The sequence below is a fragment of the Euleptes europaea genome, chromosome 10, assembly GCF_029931775.1.
Source record: "Euleptes europaea isolate rEulEur1 chromosome 10, rEulEur1.hap1, whole genome shotgun sequence".
NCBI lineage: Eukaryota > Metazoa > Chordata > Lepidosauria > Squamata > Sphaerodactylidae > Euleptes > Euleptes europaea.
Genome location: NC_079321.1, coordinates 11,292,073 through 11,316,694, shown reverse-complemented (window position 1 = coordinate 11,316,694; position 24,622 = coordinate 11,292,073). Strand labels below are relative to the sequence as shown.

At 46.0% G+C, this 24,622-nt stretch overlaps 1 protein-coding gene across 1 annotated transcript in view; it reads left to right on the top strand.

Annotated features, from left to right (window-relative positions):
- TNFRSF21 (TNF receptor superfamily member 21) overlaps nt 1-17,561 on the top strand; it is a 48,951-nt gene extending 31,390 nt beyond the window's left edge. The window contains exons 4-5 of the mRNA XM_056856449.1: nt 15,730-15,949; nt 17,312-17,561. Coding sequence (XP_056712427.1) covers nt 15,730-15,949; nt 17,312-17,541 — 450 coding nt within the window. The 3' untranslated portion in view covers nt 17,542-17,561. The remainder of the gene's footprint in view (nt 1-15,729; nt 15,950-17,311) is intronic.
- The last annotated feature ends 7,061 nt before the right edge of the window (nt 17,562-24,622 follow it).

Here is a 24,622-nt window from a genome sequence, read left to right as displayed (position 1 = left end):
TTCTTTGGTCTGGTTTGGAACCTTTCCGTGTGTGTTGAAGGGGGTGGGTGGGTTTGGGAAGGGGGTGGGGAAGGATCACCCTATTTACTGGCGCTGAAATCGTGTTAAGAGCCACTCAAGGCTCTCGATCCGAATCCCTCTTTTCCTCTTGAACGGTCAAAACAGCTCCCGCTGTGGATATTGTGTTGACCCAGAAATGAGCCAGCCGTCTCTGATGCAAACCAACTGCCACAGTGAGAGGCAATAATTGGCCGGTGGATGATTTAGTTTTAAAACTTTGAGCATTGTTTGCCCCCAGCGGTTGGCGTTTCTCTCTTCTTGGTATAATAAAACCAGCAGGTCTCCATTCACGCTCTCCGGTCGGAAATTCCTCTCTCCTTGCCAATTTCTCATAAGCCTAGGGCTTGCTAAAACGCTTAAAGCTGTTTATCTTGGAAAGAAGGCAGTTAAGGGGAGACATGATAGAGATTTATAAAATTATGCATGGTATGGAGAGAGTGGACAGGGAGAAGCTTTTCTCCCCCTCTCGTAATACAAGGACGCGGGGTCATCTGCTGAAGCTGGAGGGTGAGAGATTCACAACAGATAAAAGGAAGTTGGGCCCCTGTGTGAATAGACTGCTGGACTTGACGGACCTCGGTCTGATCCAGCAGGGCTTTTCATATGTTCATAAGTATTTCTTTAAACAGCGCACAGTTAAATTGTGGAACTCCCTGCCCCAGGATGTGGGGATGGCTGCCAGCTTGGAAGGCTTTAAGAGGGGAATGGGCATGTTCATGGAGGACATCCATGGCTACTAGTCAAAATGAATACTAGTCATGATGCTTACCTGTTCTCTCCAGGATCAGAGGAGCATGCCTATTATCTTAGGTGCTGTGGAAAACAGGCAGGATGGTGCTGCTGTGGTTGTCTTGTTTGGGGGCTTCCTAGAGGCACCTGGATGGCCACTGTGTGAACAGACTGCTGGACTTGATGGACCTTAGTTTGATCCAGCATGACCTTTCTTATGTTCTTACATTGCCAGCTCTGAGTTGGGAAATACCTGGAGGTTTTGGGGGGTGGATCCTGGGGAGGTCGGGGAAGGGGAGGGATGTCAGCCAGGTATGATGCCATAGACTCCATCCATCCATCTCGTGGTGATGTAGTAGAGGTCCTAAATTGCTGCCTGGCTGCTGTGGTTAAATGGCTAACAATGAACAAATTGAAACGAAATCCTGGAAAGACAGCACTAATGTCGGTTAGGAAAGTGGAAGTTTTGAAGGACATTATGCTCTCCACTTTCAGTGGAGTACAACAGACCCTTGCTGACTCAGTTAAAAGCCTTGGGGGTCATACTGGAGCCAGCCTTATTACTTGAGAAGCAAGTTAATGGCCTGAGCTAGCTGATGCAATAGTGGCAGTGAAGTAACATTTTGTGGCTGCTGGTCAATGTCACTTCATAGGTCTTACAGTGAGCTCTATAACATAGAATCATAGAGTTGGAAGGTACCACCAGGGTCATCTAGTCCAACCCCCTGCACAATGCAGGAAATTCACAACTACCTCCCCCTCACACCCCCAGTGACCCCTACTCCATGTCCAGAAGGTGGCCAAGATGCCCTCCCTCTCATCATCTGTTTAAGGTCATAGAATCAGCATTGCTGACAGATGGCCATCTAACCTCTTCTTAAAAAACCTCCAGGGAAGGAGAGGTTACCACCTCCTGAGGAAGCCTGTTCCACTGAGGAACTGCTCTAACTGTTAGAAAAATCTTCTTAATGTCAGTAGTAGAGCATCTGCTTGGCATGCAGCAGGTCCCAGGCTCAATCCCTGGCATCTCCAGTTCAAGGGACTAGGCAAGTAGGTGATGTGAAAGACCCCTGCCTGAGACCCTGCAGAGCCGCTGCCAGTCTGAGTAGACAATACTGACTTTGATGGACCAGGGGTCTGATTCTGTATAAGACAGGTTCATGTGTTCATTGACCTTTTGATCTGTCAGTACGAGTTCTCTGCCAGCACTGTTCTAGACATCTTCCATTACAGGGCATTTTGTACCTCCATTCCCTATGGGATGGTTTTAAAATTCTTTTCATGGTCCCACCTTCTCTCAGGTTGCTTGCCGCCACCGAATAGGCACTCTTTGTAGCAGCCTGCAAATTACACATAAATTTACTCTGATAGGTTGTGCAAAAGTGCACATGAAGTGAAAGCTGTTAAATGTGGTTAGGGGTGCCAGCTCCGGGTTGATAAATACCTGGATATTTTGGGGGTGGGGCCTAAGGAGGGTGGATTTTGTGGAAGGGAGGACTTCAATGTCATAGAGTCCAGTTGCCAAAGCGGCCATTTCCTGCAGATGAACTGATCTCTATCGGCTGGAGATCAGTTGTAATAGCAGGAGATCTCCAGCTAGCACCTGGAGGCTGGCAACCCTAACTGGGGTAGATCTAGTTTCCGTCATACAGTCTGAAAAGGAGCAAAACAGCATAGATCTCATTTGTCGAGTTAACAATCCATAACATTCTCAAAAAAACATGTTCTTGTCAACATGTCTTGGCCAAAGTATAGTACTGTTGTTGACCTTGATCAGCTGTTCCAGTTTTCACTGGTGTGACCAGTTCTTTCACTGATAGAAACCTGGAACAAAATAATAGATCGTTTAATTTTATTTGAGGCACTTTTATCCTACTTATGCCAGAAAGTTCTTGCCATGATTTGTTTTCCACACCAGCATTCCAACCAATTCAAAGGCGGTACAGTGTATGAAAGAAACCTACTGCCAAAGGGGTATTTGTGCGTCCCTCATAAAGGGAAACTGTTTTAGAAGAAGCTGAGAAGATGTCTTAGGTCGTTTTCTGTTCCCTTCTGAAACTTGGATGCCCTTTCCCATGGTGTTACCTTTGTCCGTACAAAGGGATTTCCTCTTTCTTTTTTGAACTTTGATTCACAGCCATTCAGCTATTCTAGAGAGAATACCTGCGAATGAATCCTGTGCTTGAATTTCTGAAACCAGGCGGGTGGCTAGCACCTCATCCTGGAGGCCGATTTTAGGGAATCTGTGTTCTGTACTGCTAATAATGTTGACCCCGTAATTAAGCCAATCTAAGTAAATTTTCCCTGTTTAAGGGTACCTTCTGTGTTTCAGCGTGTAGGACAAACTCCCTCTTAGGGGAGTTTGAGATAGAGCTTTATTTGGTAGAACTCCAGCAAAGAGAGAGACCATTAAATCCCCAAATGTCAGTTCCATGAAAGATTTGTGGGTACAGTTTAGATTCTAGGATAGGGGTGTCGAACTCATTTGTTACGCGGGCCGGATAACACATAAATGTCACTTGGTCGGGCCAGGCCATGTCTCGCAAGCCAAGATCAAGAGTGGGGGCTGGCTCGCCGGCCGGATAAGAGCTCTCAAGGGGCCAGATCCGGCCCTCGGGCCATATGCTCCGCCAAATTCAATTCACAATTTTCACAAAGCCGTATTCATATAAGTTCATTCAAGTGAAGGGTTTAAGAGGGGAGTGGACATGTTCATGGAGGAGAGGGGTATTCTTGGCTACTAGTAAAAATGGATGCTAGTCATGATCCATACCTATGCCCTCCAGGATCAGAGGAGCACACCTAAAATGTTAGGTGCTGTGGAGCACAGGCAGGATAATGCTACTGCAGTCGTCTTGTTTGTGTGCTTCCTGGAGGCACCTGGTTGGCCAATGTGTGAACAGACTGCTGGATTTGATGGGCCTTGATCTGCTCCAGTAGGGATTTTCTTATGTTCTTATTTTGCTGCTATTATTAGGATGCTGCTGCAGTCGTCTTGTTTGTGGGCTTCCTAAAGGCACCTGGTTGGCGACTGTGTGAACGGACTGCTGGACTTGATGGGCCTTGGTGTGATCCAGCATGGCTTTTCTTATGTTTGACCCCCCTGTTCTAGGATTTTTAGTGTTGGGGGTATTTACCTCTCCCCCTCATTGGTGTTCTCCAGACCTCCGGCATCAGCAGTTAGCTTGCTCTTCCCTCAATCTGATGTGGTCCAACCTCAGTTCACCCCAGAGCAGTCTAGCCCTCTGGCTGAAGTCTGCCATTCTAGCCCACAGTTGACATTTTTTTCCTCCCTTCCCAGTTTCGGTAATTGTGCCTTGCTGTTTTTCCCCTTCCCAGAGCGTGGAAGTAGTATAATGCACCGTTGAGTTCACTCGACTGAACTTATATGAATACGGGCTTTGTGGAAATTGTTAATTGAATTTGGCTGAGCATGTGTGTACAGTGTGTGTGTGTTTGTGTGTGTGTTCCCTCTGTTCTCAAGAGGCCTCTGTTTTTCTAAAAGCAAAGCACTGAGGGTGAGTCAGCAGCGCATCCCCGGCTGTACCAGAATTACCGTTGGCGTGCTGGCACTTTGCAGTTTGCTGACGTGCGCCATAAGACTGAGGAGTCTCTCTCTGCCTTGGTGAAACCAGCCAATCTTTCCAGTCTCCATAATCGCAGATTATCTCCCCCACCTCAGCTACCCATTTACTTTCTGCCTGCTTCTCTAACAAGATTAAAAATAGAATTTCCTTTAAAAAAAACCCCACCCATAGTTTAGCAGGTGGTTGCTGCAGAAGTACAAAGTTAAATGTTGAGGAACTGCAGCAGGTATCTTATTTCTGTGAGCTCCAGAACTTCTGAAGGAGACTGTTTACATGAACAAATGAATCTGCCTTGTACTGGTCCATCAAAGTCAGGATTGTCTACTCAGACCGGCAGCGGCTCTCCAGGGTCTCAGGCAGAAGTCTTTCACATCACCTACTTGCCCGGTCCCTCTAACTGGAGATGCCAGGGATTGAACCTGGGACCTTCTGCATGCCAAGCAGAGGCTGTACCACTGAACCACAGCCCCTTCCTATAAGAAGCTGCCTTATACTCAATCAGGCCCTTGGTCCATCAAAGTCAGGATTGTCTACTCAGACCGGCAGTGGCTCTCCAGGGTCTCAGGCAGAGGTCTTTCACATCACCTACTTGCCTAGTCCCTTTAACTGGAGATGCCAGGGACTGAACCTGTGATCTTCTGCATGCCAAGCTGATGCTCTACCACTGAGCCACAGCCCCTTCCTATAAGAAGCTGCCTTATACTCAATCAGACCCTTGGTCCATCAAAGTCAGGATTGTCTACTCAGACTGGCAGCGGCTCTCCAGGGACTCAGGCAGAGGTCTTTCACATCACCTACTTGCCTGGTCCCTTGAACTGGAGATGCCAGGGATTGAACCTGGGACCTTGTGCATGCCAAGCAGATGCTGTACCACTGAGCCACAGCCCCTCCCCGAAATGCAGAAATGCGGTCTGTGTTCATATTATGCAGGCTGGATTTTAGGCTACAATGTGCTTTTCCTCAAAGAAGCTGGGAGTAAGGATGAATCAGACTTGCTCTTGTCCAATCACATAATGGGAGGCCAAGAATGACTACCCTGAGGGCCCGTGTGGTATAGTGGTAGACTAGACCAAGAGTCCCCAATGTAGTGCCCACAGGTGCCAGGCTGCCTGCCTGCCGGCATCTTTCTTGGTGCCCACCAGGTGTTTTTAGAAAGTGGGTGAGGCCAGGAGGGACTCTTACCCGGCAGGGTTTTTGATGGGCCACAGAAGATCTGATTGGCGATGCAGATTAAAACAACATTGTTCCTGTGGCAGCTGCCATCACAGTGTGGTGTAGTAATTACGTGCGGAGGACTCTAATCTGGTGAACCGGGTTGGTTTCCCCACTCCTCCACATGAAGCCAGCTGGGTGACCTTGGGCTAGTCACAGCTCTCTCAGAACTCTCAACCCCACCTACCTCACAAGGTGTCTGTTGTAGGGAGAGGAAGGGAAGGAGATTGTAAGCTGGTTTGATTCCCCTGAAAAGGTAGAGAAAGTTGGCATATAAAAACCAAGTCCTCTTCTGTGTCAGAATCACATAGTTGCCCAGAGGCTCAAAAAGGTTGGGGACCCCTGGACTAAGCTCTAGGAGACCCAGGTTCGAATCCTCCCTTGTGCCATGGAAGCTGGCTGGGTCGCCTTGAGCCCGTCGCACAGTCTCCGCCTGACCTGCCTCACAAGGTTGATGGTTGCGAGGATAAAGTGGGGAAGGGGCAAACACTGTTGTAAACCACTTTCATCAGGGAGAAAAGTGGGATATAAATGATTGAATAAATTGTCCTGCCTAGAGCTCCCAAAACATCCACATGTGGGTGTTGCATTTCCATGGAGGATGCATGTGTAAAAGCCGGCCCACACTTGCTAGATTGCATGGCTGGTTCACTGACGTTATCTGAGATTCAGTTCTGCCGTTCACACTGAAGTGTGTTCGAATTTTAGGCAAGTATGTCATATTTAAGCATTACATGGATAATTAGGTGGTCGCAGGGTGGGACATGTTTACCAGATGAGCAGAGAGAGAAAGTGCCTTTTTTTTACACCCGCACCACATGATTAAGAGTATTTGCTGATCTTTCGTTCTTTCAGGGTGGAGGAATTTGCAAACGGGTGCGTTCTGTGACCTCATTAGAAATGGGTATGTGGTATTGTTGCCAACTCCAGGTTGGGAAATTCCTGGGACATTTGTGAGTGGAGCCTAGGGAGAAACAGGGTTTGGGAAGGAGTGGGACCGTAGTGCCATAGAGTCCACCCTCCAAAGCAGCCATTTTCTCCAGGGGACCTGACCTTTCGTCTGCAGAGCCGTTGTAATTCTGGGAGATCTCCAGGCCCTAACTGCTGGCAACTATAGTACGTGGAAGACACTCTGTTCACAGTGATAAGATCTGTACCATCCTTACACCATAGATCTCCATTCACTCTCCTGCGTGCATGTACACCTTCCAACATGACCATGTATATTGTATAAATATAATATCCTTATTTTATTTTTATGTTATTAAATTTATACCCCGCTCTTACCCCAGCCGAGGCTGGGCCCAGGGCGACTCACAGCATTTACAATGCATTACAGTAAAATATAAAATGATAAAAATATAATATATTCCAATAAATCATAATAAATATAATATGTATAAATATAATATGTATCAATATATGTGTAATACACTTGAAGGGGATTGGGCAGGGGGGAGCTTTGCTTTCATCTTCTGCTTGCATACGTAGGCACATGTGTGTGCTATATATCATATTGATGGAGGAGAGAGAAGAAACCACACATGTGCTAGTAATAGTCACATTCAAACGCAGCCCTGTTATTCATTCAGTGGTCTTTTGCTTGTGACCCTTTGCCCAAAAGCCCTCAATTAGATTCAGAGCCTTGACGGTCCTCTCTTGCATGAATCTCAACTTTACAGATGTCTGGGAAGGAGGGGAAGCGAAGTGGCTCCAGTTCTTGGATTCAGGCTTTCACATGAACACATGAAGCTGCCTTATAATGGATCAGTCCCTTGGTCCGTCATAGTCAATATTGTCTACTCAGACCGGCAGCGGCTCTGCAGGGTCTCAGGCAGAGGTCTTTCACATCACCTCCTTGCCTAGTCCCTTTAACTGGAGATGCCGGGGATTGAACCTGGGGCCTTCTGCATGCCAAGCAGAGGCTCTGCCACTGAGCCACGGCCCCTCCCCTGCCTTCCCCGACCCTTAGTTCTGTCTGCAGGTTTCTAAAACACAAGGGGCTTTAAAAAAAAATCATCCTCTGATCCTTTGAGTTATGCCTCATTTCAACAAGTTACTGATGCGTCAAAGCTGTTAATTGGTTTTAGGGTCTAACCAACATCCCCCAGTAATTCCTCACTGCTCATGCAACAAAATGTGGGCCTCTGGGTCCCGTATGGAGGGGCGTGGGGTTTCGTGGTGCAGCCGTATGTCTTCTCTGCTGCTTGTTGTGGCTGCAGGTGCCAGAGGGAGTAGAACAGTGATTAATACTCAAGTTTCCCTTACAGAGTCTGAACAAGGAAGAAATACTAGCGGAGTTGCATAATACATTTCCTTTCAAAGCTTTTTTTGTGTAAGGGAGACTAATTTTAAAATCCTATTAAGATTAGGTAAGCCCGTTGCCCAACGTGAAAGAGAACTGGCAAAAACCAGTTAGCAGCAATTATGAGTTAATGGATAATTACAAACATGTTTTGAGTGTCTTTTGTTAAAGAAAAAGGGTTAATGCTAAGATGCCTTCTAGCTCTAGTGCCTCATTGTGTCTCCAAGCAAGCCTGTTGCAAATCTGTGTACAAGTTTTATAGAAATATGCAGGAGAGTCTGCATTATATATTTGCATCTTCTGTATGAGAGGAGGCGTAGCAAGTTATACATTATTACAGGTAGGTCAGTAAAATGTATTGTGTGAGGACAAAGGCCATAACAAAACTAGCTGCCCAAACAATAATGAATATAACAATAAAAGAAAACACAGCAAGGTTAAAAACAGTTTTAAAATTATCAGGACCAGGGCAAAACTTAAATTGTGTGTGTGTGTGTATGTGTTAAGTGCCATCAAGTCGCTTCCGACTCATGGCGACCCTATGAATCAAAGTCCTCCAAAATATCCTATCTTTGACAGCCTTGCTCAGATCTTGCAAATTGAGGGCTGTGGCTTCCTTTATTGAGTCAATCCATCTCTTGTTGGGTCTTCCTCTTTTCCTGCTACCTTCAATTTTTCCTAGCATGACCGTCTTTTCCAGTGACTCTTATAATGTGACCAAAATACGATAGCCTCAGTTTAGTCATTTTAGCTTCTAGGGTCAGTTCAGGCTTGATTTGAAACTTAGAAACTGTGCATTGAATGTGACTAAGTAGTGTGGGGTAGAATGTCAAACGAGGACTGGAGAGGCCCAGGTTCGAATCCCTCTGCTGCCAGGAATATGTCGCTGGGTAATGGTGAGCTAGTCACTTTTTCTAGCCTTGGAAGAGAGGGAGGTAATTAGCTAACAAACATATTACCCAGATCATTCTAAAATTAGGTTGAAAATATTATCCTCCCCTTGTTATGCTGGTATAAATCTATAAGACATGAGTGTGAGTAGTTACCGCTGGCGAGGTTCTGCAATGATGTGTTCTTCCAAATGGTGTTTCTTAAAAAAACTGAGTTTTGGCCCACCCAAACCTGCAGCAGAGACCCATTAAAAGGTTTGGACAGCACAGGGTGTAGCTGTTTGATGCCACTTAATCATCAGTAATTAGCTAACATCTATGTCACTAACCTATAGGTGTCCCTACCTTGCTGGCAGAGTCCTCTCAAGTAACAATGAGGGCTAGAATCTTAGCAAATAAAACCTGCAGTGAAGCTTTGTGGTGAACTGGTTTATATGTTGCTTTGGCTTTCTCTCTGTCTCAGCTGGCTTTTTCTACTAACACAAGGGTTTGACTTCACCAAGCAGTATTGGTCCCGTTCACACATTACAGTGAAGACGCATAGTTCCTGCATGTGCTTGCCTAACGTCTGTTTGTAAGAGAGAGCCAGTGTGTGTTTGCTTTAACCAGTGAAACAGGGGACTAGTATCTGGAATAATGTGGAGCTTATAGATCACACAGTCATTGAGCAGAACATGAGAATTAGTCAGCATACATATAAGGAAAAATCAAGGGTATACTGTACACAGACAGGTCCATAGCCCTGTTCACAAGTTACAGAGAACACACCACCAATAGTGTACACTTGTTTTTTGTATGTGCGTTGAGTACCTCTCATGTTACATTCAATGCATGTACAGCTGAAAATGTGATTGAAACCCCCCGTTTTTCCAGGTACTGGTGTCTGGTTTTGTTTGTAAAGTGAACACTTGTTGGTTCTTTCTTAAAAAACAGATGTACGTACATACAGGGTGTATAAGAGTGTTCACTATCACCTGTGAACAGGGATTGTATAACTGGAAAGACCAGAGTGGAAATCCCCACTCACAGAAACTGATCTGTGACTGTCCATAAGTTCTTTCTTCCCTTATTTCTGCCGGCTGATCACTTGCCCTGGAAGTTGTGCGTGCCGGAAAGTATGCTGGGGTACACATGAACACATGAAGCTGCCTTATAGTGAACCAGACCCTTGGTCCATCAAAGTCAGTATTGTCTAGTCAGACCAGCGGCCGCTCTCTGGGGTATCAGGCAGAGGTCTTTCACGTCACCTACCTGCCTAGTCCCTTTAACTGGAGATGCCAGGGATTGAACCTGGGACCTTACGCATGCCAAGCAAAGGCTCTACTACTGAACCACAGCCCCTCTCCCATGAAGCTTCCACTTGCTGGCAGCCCAAGCATCAACTTTAACAATGCCAGTTCCCTATCCGCTGTGTTTGTTGGTGTGACGCAAAAGTGTGTTTGCATGCCCTACGACTCCAGGAAAGCTTTCACTTTTTAAAACAACAAAGCTTCCAAATAAAATTGGCATTGGTCGCTTTTTGTCCGGGAGAAAGTGCCAAAATAAAAAGTCCTCTTTGTGACCAACGTCATGCGCCCCTCACTTACAGGCATTGCACAATTTTTAAAAGGGCTGTAAATCGTGCAATCCACGTCATTTCAACGGCAAACAGGTTGGGTTGCGTTACTGCCGGCCAGAAAGCATACATCAAAGCACATTACGATAAATGGGCCAAATTCTCGGGCGGATAGGTTCAGTCAGCGGGCCCGACCCCTAGCTTGGGCCCGGCGGCTGCCGCATGAGCGTGGAGCCCCATAACTGCCTCTGTATGTGGAGTGGAATACTGTTAGGAAGGCAACTCCCAAGGCTCTTGGATAGGAATAAGTGGATGATTGTTTCGGTAACTTTGTCTTTTTTGTAAATACCTAGTTACGTAAGACGGCAACCCAATAATGACCCAGGTTTCCGCATGTTAAAAAGGAGACAAATTATGTTGGGAGACAAACTGAATTTTGTTGCTGTGGGGTGGGATGGGGGGGTTGTGCGTAAACAGGCACTGCTGTGGCTGGTAAAAAGGGGTTCGGGCTGATGTTCTTCAGGGTTAACTATAGCTATGTGCCCGCTTTGACATGGCACAACCTTGCAGAGACCTTTTCAGTTTCTGGAACGCCTGATGCATCTCTTCAGCAGTGTGCAGCAGTGAGGAAATGTGAGTTGACACTCTTTGTTGTCAAAGAACCCAGCTCCTTCCCCCCCTCCCAAAAAAAGACGTAGAAAATTCTGCCTTCTCTTTGGGTTCATCTGAACCACAGTGGACCTGGTAAAAAAAAAAATATCCTGAAGGACTCCACCCTAAAGACATTATTTTCTTTGCTTTTTCCAACAGTGGCTTGGCATTGGGTTCCTTTCTTGTTAATCCTTAAAACCATGGTCCCCGACATGGCACCTGAGGGCACTATGCTGTTTGCCAGTGAGTTTCCTGGCACTCCCTTTGCTGCACTGACAAATCATCTATAATGCCTTTTTTCATTCACTCAAAGTCCCTTCCACCCTCAACATCATCTGTCACACGGCTTTGGAATTACAAGTAGGTCAGGCAAGTCACGGTTTGCAACCCATCTTGCCTCTTTTAAAACGAAGGAGGAGGAGGAGTTGGTTTTTATGTGCCAACTTTCGCTACCACTTAAGAGAGACTCAAACCTGCTTACAATCACCTTCCCTTCCCCTCCCTACAACAGACACCCTGTGAGATGGGCGGGGCTGAGAGAATGTGACTTGCCCAAGGTCACCCAGCTGGCTTCGTGTGGAGCAGCTGGGAAACAAATCCAGTTCACCAGATTGGCCTCCGCCACTCATGTGGAGGAGTGGGGAATCAAACCCGGTTCTCCAGATCAGACTCCACCGCTCCAAACCACCGCTCTTAACCACCACGCTGGCTCCCATAGGGAGAACCACGACCATTTCACTTACCTGGTCCTTTCTCTCACTCTCAGAGACACCACCAGACAGGGTGGTCCAGTCCCCTTTAACAATCACACCTCACTCAGACACTGCAGAGAGCTGTTGGGGTTGGGGGACCCTGCTTCATTCACTTGCTGCCACTATTTTTTCATATCCCGATATGTATTTATTGTGGGCTTGTGTGTACATGCTTCTTTCCCTGAGACCGTAAGCATCCAGTCCACAGAGTTGAACAGACAAGGAGTTCGCTTTTGTTTATGGGCTGAACATATTGGAGCGAATCAGGTACTTTAGAAACTAAAGTTTCTTTAGGTTGAACTTTTCTGTTCAGGATTCTTTCTTTCTTTTTTTGCAAGTGGGTTTTCTTCCCGTCTACTCTTTTGCCGTATGCTTTACTCAGCTAGTCTGGCTCTCTCTCAACCGAACTCACAGCTGTTTTCAGCCGCCCCTCGAACGTTTCATCAGCTCCCGTTGGGCACTTTTAGGGAGAGGCAGAACCTAACCTGTCCGTCACAGCATCTATTTCCCAATGCAAAGGGCTTTTCTCATCCTCATTGGAGCAGGGGGTGCTTCACAAGAACCCAGGTGACATCACTTTTCGGTCTGCAGGGAGCATCCTTCTGGAAATTGCATCCTGACATTGTTTTAAGGTAAAGGTCCCCTGTGCAAGCACCGGGTCATTCCTGACCCATGGGGTGACGTCACATCCCGACGTTGACTAGGCAGACTTTGTTTATGGGGTGGTTTGCCATTGCCTTCCCCAGTCCTCTTCCCTTTACCCCCAGCAAGCTGGGTACTCATTTTACCGACCTTCGAAGGCTGAGTCAACCTTGAGCCGGCTACCTGAAACCGACTTCCGTCGGGATCGAACTCAGGTCGTGAGCAGAGCTTGGACTGCAATACTGCAGCTTACCACTCTGCGCCACGGGGCTCCTGACATTGTTTTACCAGGTTGATAATTGCACACATTTTATATGGGAGACATATACAGCCCAGCATAACAACTTGAGAAAATCTTACCAGATGTTTGTATAATTGGTAATATATTACACAACTTATATACATGCCTGGTCGGATATATATTGTCTGTATATGTATATCTATCTGTAAATGTGTGTATGTTTTACATGGGTTTCAGTTGACCACTGAGGAAGGCCAAAGGCTGAAACGCATCTGGCATGTGGTTATAGATATCAACCTTAGGAAATGCCATTGTACTTTTAACGTTTTAAAAATAATTTTTATCTTGACATATCACTTTAAATATATTATATTTTCATTATCTATATATTTTATTTATCCCACCCAACCTTGGGTACCCTCCTTCCAAATTCTAACGGCGTTCAAATAAAGTCTAAAAACATAAGTACTAATTGGAGGAACACTAACCTTTCTTGTGCTGAAGGTTTTCTGGAAAAATAACGGCATTTAGGTGAAATCAGAGGAAGGTGCAACCCAGGATCAGAGGAGCATGCCTAATATATTAAGTGCTGTGGAGCACAGGCAGGAAAATGCAGCTGCAGTCGTCTTGTTTGTGGGCTTCCCAGAGGCACCTGGTTGGCCACTGTGTGAACAGACTGCTGGACTCGATGGACCTTGGTCTGATCCAGCATGGCCTTCCTTATGTTCTTATGAAACTACTCAGAATTCAAACATTCAATAGTTTGAGTATTTAGCTGCACGTGTGAACTTTGTAGGCAGCATGGATTCCACACTGGGGAGGTCCTCGGTGGGTTCCTCTTCCCGTGGGACGGTGTACAGCGCGCGTCCTCGTTTGCTGCTGCTGTTCTCCACCGGCTTTGTCTCGCACGTTGCCACGCTAAGAAGAAAACGTGACCGACGAGTCGTTGTTAGCAGTGCGATCAGTCGTCGCATTGAGGCCCAAGTGGCCACTATGTGTGTGTGACTCATGCAACGCGGCTTGAAACAAAACCATTCATACTTGTCTCGCCTACTGAGGGAAGCCTATTTATCAAGCAGTGGGCCGGTTTGAGCTTGAATGCTAATTTGAGGTAACCAAAGGGGGAAATGAGGCAGGGACCTTGGAAGACACGGGGGGTGTTGGTAACAAATTCCACAGATTGACACCAAGGTGAAGAAGAAGATTTGGTTTTTATATGCCGACTTTCTCTTCCATTTAAGGGAGAATCAAACTGGCTTACAATCACCTAGCCAGCTGGGTGACCTTGGGCTAATCACAGCTCTCTCAGCCCCACCTACCTCACAGGGTGTCTGTTGTGGGGAGGGGAAGGGAAGATTATTGTAAGCCGGTTTGATTCTTCCTTAAGTGGTAGAGAAAGACGGCATATAAAAACCAACTCTCCTCCTCCTCTTTCTCCTTTCTTCTCTTCTTCCTCCTCCTCTCCACCCCCCATCAATGTCAAAATTACTATCGACTCGCAGGGGCTCTCCAAGGTCCCAGGTGGACATCTTTCACATCACCTGAGCATTTTAATTGGAGATGCTGGGGACGGGACCTGGGACCTTCTGTATTCTAAGTAGATCCACAGCTCACACACACACACACACACACACACACACACACACACACACACACACACACCTTGGCATCCTGTTGTTTCCTGGGTCACAAAGTCTCCAGCTTGCGGCCAGCCATGCATTCATTGCTGTGCCAGCCAGGAAGCCGAACGCCCTCCTTGCCTTCAGACTGGCAGATCGCAACTTGTGCAGGGTTTGTAATTGGTTTGAAACTGAGCCCGTGGCATTTCTAAATCTTGGAACTGGAGATGGAAAGAAATCTTAAACCAGCATTTATTGGCCTTTTGTCTTGTTTCTTCAGGTTTAAAAGCAGGTGATAAGTTCAGGAGATCCGCAGAGTGTGTACACTGTCTCCCCAGCAAGCCTTGTTCCTGTAATTGATTTTATCATCAGCACAAATCACTCTTTCTACACTTTTGCCCCCTGGACGTACAAACAAGTGTTGCAGGCAAGGTTGGCCATGACTCTTTCTGAGTTCTGGTTGCAGATTTCCTTGGGTTTCTCCTAGCTCTGGCAGCAGGTTTCCTTGCTGGGTTCCTCATGTTAACCTCCTCTTAACGGAGTGAGTGAGAAGGAGTCAAAGTGGACTGGCTAAAAGTGGACATCTTTATCAGTAATAATAATAATAATAATTTATTAATACGGTCACTGATTAGCAAAAACAAACAAGCAAACAACACTAGCCACAATCGATAATATGATAACCACCACAACAGCTACTACTGCTACTACAAATAATCTAAGCCTAAAAATTGCATATTACGTATATGAATGAAATTTATATAAACATCATATAACTTGGTGTGACCCCCTTAATATTTTGAGTAATAAATTATTTCTGTTATCCTGTCAGGTTACGATGTATTGTAATAGCTGCAGCACAGAATTTAGCAGTCAAGAGTGTAAACTGTGATTTTTCCATCAGTTAAGAGCTTCTTAGCCAGAAACTCATCTGTTTGGTCAGGGCAAGTGTTAAGCAATGGGGAAAGAAACCTTGTGCGGGCTTCTTAGTAGAATGAGCAGCGTAACAATACATGTTCTGAAGTTTCTACATCTTTATCAGTAGTATGTCCAGTGGAAGATCAACCCCATTATATCCTGGCCTGCCTTCTTTACATCAAACCTCGGAATAAGCTCCTGGTAAACATTCTTTCCGCTTTACACCCATTATCTGATGCCAACTAATTTTCTTGCTTTCTGATATTGACCTTTTCGTTTCCCGAGAAATGGCACTTTAACTAGCAGCCGGGAAAATTAGGACAAAGCCACTAAATGAGGAAAGGAACCAAATCGGTATATTTTAATCTTATGTCTTTTAAGGGATTTTGTATTTATATTTTAAGTTGTTGGAATATTCTCTAGATTGTAAAGGCCTGTGGCCACGCACAATAAACACATGACTGACTGATATCAGTAGTACAATTGTAGTATGGCTTTTGGTGTCGGGTTGAGGTTATGCTGCCGACCGATTATGCCAAATGTGTGTTTGTGTCTCCTTGTCTTTCAGCTGGAAGCTGACAAGCTGACCCTTCCGGTCAGTCCCGGTCCTCTCAGCCCCACTCCCTCCCCAAATCCAAACCCAGACGCGACGATCATCCCCATGGAACCATCTCCCTTGGAGAAGAATAAGTGCTTCTTCGTGGATGAGTCGGAACCTCTTCTGCGCTGTGACTCGACCTCCAGCGGCTCCTCTGCTCTTAGCCGAACTGGCTCCTTCATTACCAAAGGTGCTGAATGCTTCCCCCACCCCCCGCCCCCATCAGTAGTTTTATCCAGTCTGAAATTTTGTCACGTTTATCCAGGTATTCCCAGTATAAAAGGGGAGAATCCAAATTTACAAGGAATGCACATTTTGCAAAGGTTTCAAAACAGTAAACCTCTGAACACCTGTACCAGGAAGCAACATCAGGGGAAGGCCTCGGCCTCTGTGTCCTGTTTGTTGGCCCTCCAGAAGAACTGGTTGGCCACTGTGTGAGATGGGATGCTGGACTAGATGGGCCACTGGTCTGATCCAGCAGGGCTCTTCTTATTATGACGGCCTCGGCCTTTATGCTCTGTCGTTGGGCCTCCGGAGGAACTGGTTGGCCATTGTATGAGACAGGATGCCCGACTAGATGGGCCACTGGTCTGATCCAGCAGGGCTCTTCTTAGGCTCTAGATCTAGCCTTAGTTGTCACAGTTATTTGTCATCAGTGGGAAAATGGAGGATAGGGTGGTCCTGAAACATTTTTCTGGCTTAGGACAAGAAAAGCCACTTTGGTGCTCATGAATCCACAAAGAAGCAAGTGTCTTTGTACATGTAGCTGCCTCCTGTTTTCGGTCAAAATACAACAAACTGCAGTTTGTGCCTGTAACGACAAGCTTGGGTAGCTGCTAGAATCTGTACTGATGGAAAAAAACAGAGAATAATTATCTAGTTATGGGGGTCTTATCAAGGTTGAAACTCAGGGTGGTCTGAAATAGGCTCAGCTCACCTGGCTGTTATCTTGGGGTCTCTTGTGACCTTGTACTTGTGCTAGGTTAACAGAAAACAACAGAAGATTTCAGGGTTTTACAAATTTTAATCAGGAGATTCTTGCTGTTTGCACGGGCACATTGTGCTTGTCAGGATTATGGCAGAGTGATGGGTGTGGCCTCATATTATCTGTGGGGGGGCAGCTTCTTGAGTCACAACTCTGCTCCTAAGTCTTTCCTTGGCGAGAAGTACCGTATTTTTCCGTGTATAAGGCAATGTTTTTTTCTTTAAAAAATTAGGAAAAAAATGGGTTGTCTTATGCACGGAAGGTTGCTGCTCTCTTCCCCGCCCGTCAGCTGATGGGCGGGGACGAGAGTGGGCGGGGAAGAGCCCGGTCGCCTTGGCCATTTTGGCCATGCCTCCCTCTGGCCATGCCTCTCTCCCATGGCTGCCATTTTGTTTTTTGGCCACCCCCCATTGCTGCCATTTTTGGGTGGTGCCCATTAGCTTGTTTTCATAGGCTCAGCCAGGGTGGGGTACTCCTGATCTACGCTAACTTTGAAGCGCTTCAGGCCTTCCTGAACCACTGAATGACCAATTGTGTCTCCTTATTTCTCTCCCCCCCCCCCTGCAGAAAAGAAAGACACGGTGTTGCGCCAGGTGCGCCTAGACCCCTGCGACCTGCAGCCCATCTTTGACGACATGCTTCACATTCTGAACCCAGAGGAGCTTCATGCCATCGACGAGATTCCACAGGCGGAGGATAAGCTGGACAGGTTGTTTGAGATCGCCGGTGTCAAAAGCCAGGAAGCCAGCCAGACTCTGCTGGATTCAGTCTATAGTCACCTGCCCGATCTGCTCTAGACTTCTCGGTCACCACCAAATGCACGCTGCTCGCACTCTGGGCTGCTGTTCGTACTAGCTTTGGCACCTGTGAAAGACAGTTGACCGCGGGCAGGCAGGATGTTTTATAGGATCCGTGGCCAGTATTTTCTTCAAGGGTTTTTATCCCCCCTCTCATTGCCAGAGAGAGAGGGGCAATTTGCAATCCTTTGCGCCCTTTCATGTTTATCATCTCAATCTAAAATGATCTTGGTTTTCCCCCCTCTTCCTCCTTCCTAAATTCTCATTCCAGCAAGTCGTTCTAAGCACTTTAAAAAAATAATAATAAATTGTAGACCACAGATCGTCTGCTCAAACCTTCCCTGTTTGGGTTTGGACTTTATCTGCTTTTAAACCCATCAGATCGGTTTTGGGTGTGGTTGCTTTTAAAAAAACAAACTCCAATCTGGAAACATTTTTGCCCTCGTTGAGGCCTTTCTAGTCCTCCTTTTATGCCTTGTTCATAAACGGAGGCATATGTGATGAACAGTTTTCAGTTTAATTGTTTTTTTCCCCCTTCGAGATGACTCTTTCAAAATGAAAAGAAAAACGACAACTCATTAATTGATTGACATTTTTACTAGCACAGTTATTTATCAGTTGTTGTTTTTTTTGTACTTGGATGAAACGTTAAATGCTTGGTGACCTGGGCTCCTCTAAAGCTATAAAGCGGAAGCGTGGTTTTTTCCTTCTTTAATTTAACTTCTTCAGCCTTCAAGAAAATAAGACAGTTGGGGTTTTTTGGCCTGCCTCTGAATGTAATTCTGTACACTTCACTTAAGGGAGTATTTTTTTGCCTTGCCGTTTCTGGATCACAGCAGGCTCGATCACCTTTGAAGCTTCACCTGGAGCTGGACTCCAGAAGGTAAACCCGAACGGACAAACCCTAGCAGGGGCTGCATTTCTCATTCTGTACGACTTAACTGATTTGTGCTTCAAAAATTGTGTCTCTTTTTGTGGGGTTCTTCGTTTTTTTTATACAGATGTGGCCAATAGTTATGGTTTCGAAGATTTCCCTTGGTCTTGACATTTCCCCCCCTTCCCCTCCAATCACACTTTTAATTAAAATGCTGCAATGTAAGACACCGCGTCCATTATATTTGCGACTACTGTGCTCCCCTAACAAACCGGTCGACGGTAATGGCTCATCTTGGAGACGATGTCGTCAGGGGATGATGTCATCAGGGGGTGATGTTGTCAGGGGTGGCCTGTGCTGCCTTGCCTTTTTTTTGGGGGGGGGAGTGGAAGAGAGAATGACTTTGGAAAAGAAAACTTGCCTTCTGGTGTACTAATTTATTAATAAATACTAGGTGTTTGCTACTGGATGAGGCGTCTGTGTTACCGTAACCTCCATCACTCTGTTGGGTATTTTGAAAACCAAATTCTAACATAGGAGGCTGGACGGGTGGCTGAGTTAAGCTCCTCGTTCTGAAGTTGTCTGACTCTAGGGGTTAGCAGTTGGTGAATGCTGGCAATTGGGCAGGGGTGTGGGGTCGTAGAGCCAGGACTGATCTCAGGTTCTCCGGCCTGGCCTCCCGACCGCCCTGCCGAAACTTCCTCCCTGCCCAGATGGAGCTGAAGGCTTCTGAACAGAGGCGTCATGGATGGGGATCATGAGCTTCTTGTAAGGCGTGGTTTTGGAAGGCTGGTAGGTTATGGGACTGGCGCATACACAAACCCCACAATCTGCCTACACCACAATCGAAGACCAAGATATACTGGCTCCACATGGAGTTAGTAGGCTGCTGAGTTCTCGTGATGCTTGTGACGTGCCTCAGGTAATACAAACCAGCAAGAAATCCAAGTCGGCCCTCAAGAGCGGTTGATGCTGGATTAGTAAAAGGCAACAGCACCACCAAGAAGAAGAATAAACAATCAGGGAGCCAACACTGTAAGCAGTTGTAGATCCAAATAAGTCTAATTGATTTAGCCTGGTTCATGCCAGTAGGGTTGCCAACCTCCCGGAGATCTCCCGGAATTCTCCCGGGGACAGGAGATCTTCTGGAATTCCAGCTTATCTCCAGACTACACAAATCTCTTATTTATTTATGTAAAACATTTATTCCACTTCTGGAGAAAATGGCTGCTTTGGAAGGTGGACTGCATGGTATTATACCCTACCAAGGTCCCTCCCCTCCCTAAACCCCACTGTCCCAGGCTCCACCCTCAAATCTCCAAACTTGGAATTTCCAAACTTGGAATTGGCAACCCTATTTACCAGATTGCATTTTGCCTTCCAGGGGTGGTAGAGTGTGCTTGAGCCCAGTGAGAGATGCCCTGTAACGTGCGATCAAGGGTTTTGTGTGTGTGCCATTCTGGGCAAAGAGCTCAGTGGGCTCTATTCTTCCCCCTCCAAAAAGGGGGAAACGTGCCTGCCATGAATGCACCCATATTGTTGATAACAGCAGTCATTCACATCTGTGGATTTTCTTGGGCAGACTAGACCATCCAGTTGTGAACGCTGTAGCATGATGTCTGCCAATGTGTGGATGCCGCATGTGTCATTGTGTGTTATTGCACACATACCCCTTCACATCACACGTGACTGGAGGTGCAAAATGAAGAGGTTATGTGCCCACTCTTCTCTAATGGGAAGGGACTTTGTGGCTGCAAAGTATGAACAGGACGCTAGATATTTAGGCCCTCTGTCTCGCAATGATGTATTTATTATCCATTTCCTGGCCAGTGCAGAACTGCTGTTAGCTATTGGAGGGGGGGATCTTGAAAGCACTTCTAAACGTAGAGCATCTACTTAATTGATCCTGTTCCCCTCCCCCACCTTCCATTTTATTATCGAATTCTGCGTGAAAATCGTCTGCTTGCTTCAGCATCATAACGATGGCTTCAAACCTGCACAGGTCTCTTGTGGCTTTTCCCCATAGCACTTTCACACATGCTGAATGACGCACTTTCGATCCACTTTCAGTGCACTTTGCAGAGGGATTTTACTGTGTGAAATGGCAAAATCCACTTGCAAACCATTGCTATGGTGCATTGAAAGCGGGTTGAAAGTGCATTGTTCGGTATGTGTGAAAGCACTCCCAGACCTATATAGAAAATTGCTTCTGAAATTTGAGAAAGGAGAGGGAACGGGCCCAAAGCTTCTCTTGGATATTTCCCGGTGGTATTCTTGCCCCTTTTCTACAACACAGAATACAAATGAAGTTGCCTTATACTTAATCAGATGGTTGGTCCATCAAGGTCAGTATTGATGAGCCAGCGTGGTGTAGTGGTTAAGAGTGGTGGTTTGGAGTGGTGGACTCTGATCTGGAGAACCGGGTTTGATTCCCCATGCCTCCACATGAGCGGCAGATGATAATCTGGTGAACTGGATTTTGTTTCCCCACTCCTATGCATGAAGCCAGCTGGGTGACCTTGGGCTAGTCACAGTTCACTCTGAACTCTCTCAGCCTCACCTCACAGGGTGTCTGTTGTGGGGAGGGGAAGAGAAGGGGATTGCAAGCCAGTTTGATTCTTCCTTAAGTGGTAGAGAAAGTCAGCGTATAAAAACCAACTCTTCTTCTACTGTGTACTCAGACTGCGAGAGGCTGTCAGGCAGAGGTCTTTCATATCACCTGCTGCTTGGTTCTTTTAACTGGGGATGCCAGGGATTGAACCTGGGACCTTCCGCAGGCAAAGCAGAGGTTCTTCCACTGAGCCACAGCCCCTCTCTGCTCACGGGGATCTCCCTTACTTCATTCTGTACAGAGAATCCTAAATCAGCAGTCGGATATAGCTGTACCAGATCTCCTCCTCCTAAAACATTCTGCAGATCTCAGATTCTTGTAAATGATACTGAGATAGCTCCCTTACGGGCATATTTTTTGGATCTTCCAGTGTAAGCAGCAAGGGAATCCTTTTGTGTTATGAAAACTAAACACACTTTGCTTAGTGGAGTCACTTCCAGAAGCCATTTTTAAGCTTAACTACATGGTACACTAGGAGCCCCGTGGCGCAGAGTGGTAAGCTGCAGTACTGCAGTCCAAGCTCTGCTCATGACCTGAGTTCGATCCCAACGGAAGTTGGTCTCAGGTAGCCGGCTCAAGGTCGACTCAGCCTTCCATCCTTCCAAGGTCGGAAAAATGAGTACCCAGCTTGCTGGGGGTAAAGGGAAGATGACTGGGGAAGGCACTGGCAAACCACCCCATAAAACAAAGTCTGCCTAGTAAATGTTGGGATGTGACATCACCCCATGGGTCAGGAATGACGAGGTGCTTGCACAGGGGACCTTTACTTTTACATGGTACACTATGGCCAGCATTCAGGGCAGGGCATTGGAGAACAGGGGTGTGTTCTTTGCCAAAACTTGAAAACAGCATTATGTACTGCCAAGCCTATGCACACCGTGTCCCACCAAAGTTAATGGTTAGCCTGGCTTGATTTATATTTTATTTTTTTGTAAGGATGTCTAATGCAGGTGTAGGGACAAATTGTTCTGCACCACAGCGGCATGACATTATTGTTTGTCTCCCCGTTTCCGTGTTGTTTCATGATCATCCTAGAATCCATTGTGTACAGGCAGACTATCCCGTCACTCAATGTATGCTAATGTGTGTGCAGCTGTGCGATTTGCAGTCTGCGAAGCATAACCGGAGCCTATTTAAACATGACATTGCCGCACAAAAAGGACTTTTAACTGCATAGGTGTTCCAGTTGGTTGCCCGTTGCGGGGAAGTGATGCTTACTCTGCATGCCAGCCCACATGCTGGCAGCACTAATGTGCCAGCACCCTATCTACCAGGTGGCACATGACTTTATAAACATAATGCGCCCCCGCACCTGTCTCACGCATGCCCAATGCACATGTAACTGCTCCAGCACGGCTGTCATGCCCCTTAAATAACATTTAAGAGTGTGGTGTTGATGCAGCCCCTTCCCCCTTGACCCAGCGGTCTTGTACGAGGGCCGTGACTGGAGAAGTATCATTAGCTCCGGCCACAGCCAAGGGCCAACCACATCCCTCTAATGCAAGGGTGTCGAACTCATTTGTTACGAAGGTTGGCAACCCTACCTGGGGGGATACAGCAGATTTACTTTGCTGTTCATTGTTTAAAATAAAAATTTTATTATCAGAAAAGAACAAAAAACAAAAACATGTACTCACACAAACCAAACATACAGTATATCCATCCTTCCAAGAAATGCCTTAGGTTAACTGCATTCTACATCAGCTAGGATAATATAGTTATCAAACTTGAAAGACCGCATAATAGAAGGTTTCTAAATCTCTTGATAAATTCTCTAATCAAGACATGATAATTGACCTAATGGATTATAAACTAAACCCTACTTATTTTGCTAATCCTTAGCCTGTAAACTACATCTTTTTTAGAAACCGACTAGTATTTCAAGCAATGTTTATACATAACTACCTGCTAAATCATGCATTAATTCTATATACTTTGCGGTTCATGTTGGGCAACACATGGCTAAAGGACTTCAGTCCTGCTGCTGAATTATATTTTGGACCTCAGTTCCTGATTCTCCTGCTAAGCCATTTTCTGCTTGCCTGTCCCTGAAACAGTTACACAGACATGACTATCTGCCATCCTCAGATTATGCTTCTCCAGCAGCCAGGCTGCCGATGGGCTACACCAACCCGAGGAGGGATCTCTTAATGGCATGCCATTGTAGTATAAAGGAGTGTTGGACTGCGATCTTGGAAACCCAGGTTCGAATCCCCCCACTCTGCCATGGAAGGATGGAGATTACAGTAATCATTAATCTCTGCAGAGGCCAGTCAGGAAGCGACATCACTTTAACAAACCATCTTTTGAGCTCCTGCAACGGGAAAGCTGTTATCTGAAATAGAAGTGGCAGGTAGCTGTGTTTCTCCGGAAAAAAACCCAACAACAAAAGCGAGGGGATATCTTCTATTAGGACTGACCCAAATATCTCAAAATTAGCATCCAAGATGTTGAATTCTCCAGAATTCTTTATCAAATTGGATTAAAAGATAAATGCAGGGAGAGGGGGGGATACTTTAGGCCCTGACTCGATCAGGTGTTGGGTGGAATTGGTATCAAACGGCACCTGATGAAGGAAAATAAGCTAGCCTGCATTTGAAAATAGGCCAGTCCCGGATCAAATGAGAGCCATCTAGCTGATATGTAATCCATACTCATCATTTTCTCCCTGAAGGGGGACGATTTCATTTACAGTAGTTGTTTTCTGTGGTAGCATCAATTAGGACAGTTCAAAAGAAGAGTGAGTTCTACAATTCTCTCGGTGGTTGGTTATTTTGGTGGACGTTTAATCAATACGGAAAGAGAGTAGATAGGAAGATGAGAGACTCAACGTCTACTCAATAGCATATTAGTTCAAGTTTGAAACTTGACTCTCCTTTCATATCATCATAGTCCTCTGGCTGGCTATGGCTTGAGTATTAAAAATTCATTAAAGTTCAATAGTTCAGCCATTGTGCCGGGGGTTGATTTTGTGCTAGAACGTCTTCTGAGAAGGTGTTATAAAATCAGTTCTTCCCTGTGCTGGAGGTCATTTGATCACCTTAAGTATCAGTTAGTTTTTTTTGGTGGGGGGGAGAAGAAGACCTCCGCACACTTCTTGTGGATCCTCTGTGAATTTGCAGAAAGACCCTCCAAACACAACGGAAACACACACACACATTTTCTCCCATTTTCAGTTTTAAAAAATTGGCTCCTGGTATGGTTAGCTATAAAAATCCAATCCAAAATAATTAGAATGCAGCAAAGACTTGACAAAACTATGTAAATTAACCCCCCAAAATAACCAACAAGCGGGAGTTCTTGTAAGTATAGAAAGGGTGCCAGAACCGTCCTGTAACTTTGGTCTGAGATCAGCTCAATATTAATAGTGGAGAAGAGGCTAGAGTGAACTGGACCGGTACTCTTGTATCTTTGTTTTCAGTTCATAGGGACTAGAGGCGTTCTACTAAAACGTTTATAAATGCTGCAACTGACTTGCTGAACAGTCTACAATGCCTTTGATGCTTTGCAAGAGGTACAAATCTTTATCTGTTGATGTCTTCTCGCACAGTGGGAGATAGATAAGAGAGTATGCTGTGTAGTTTGCGATGTTTTTA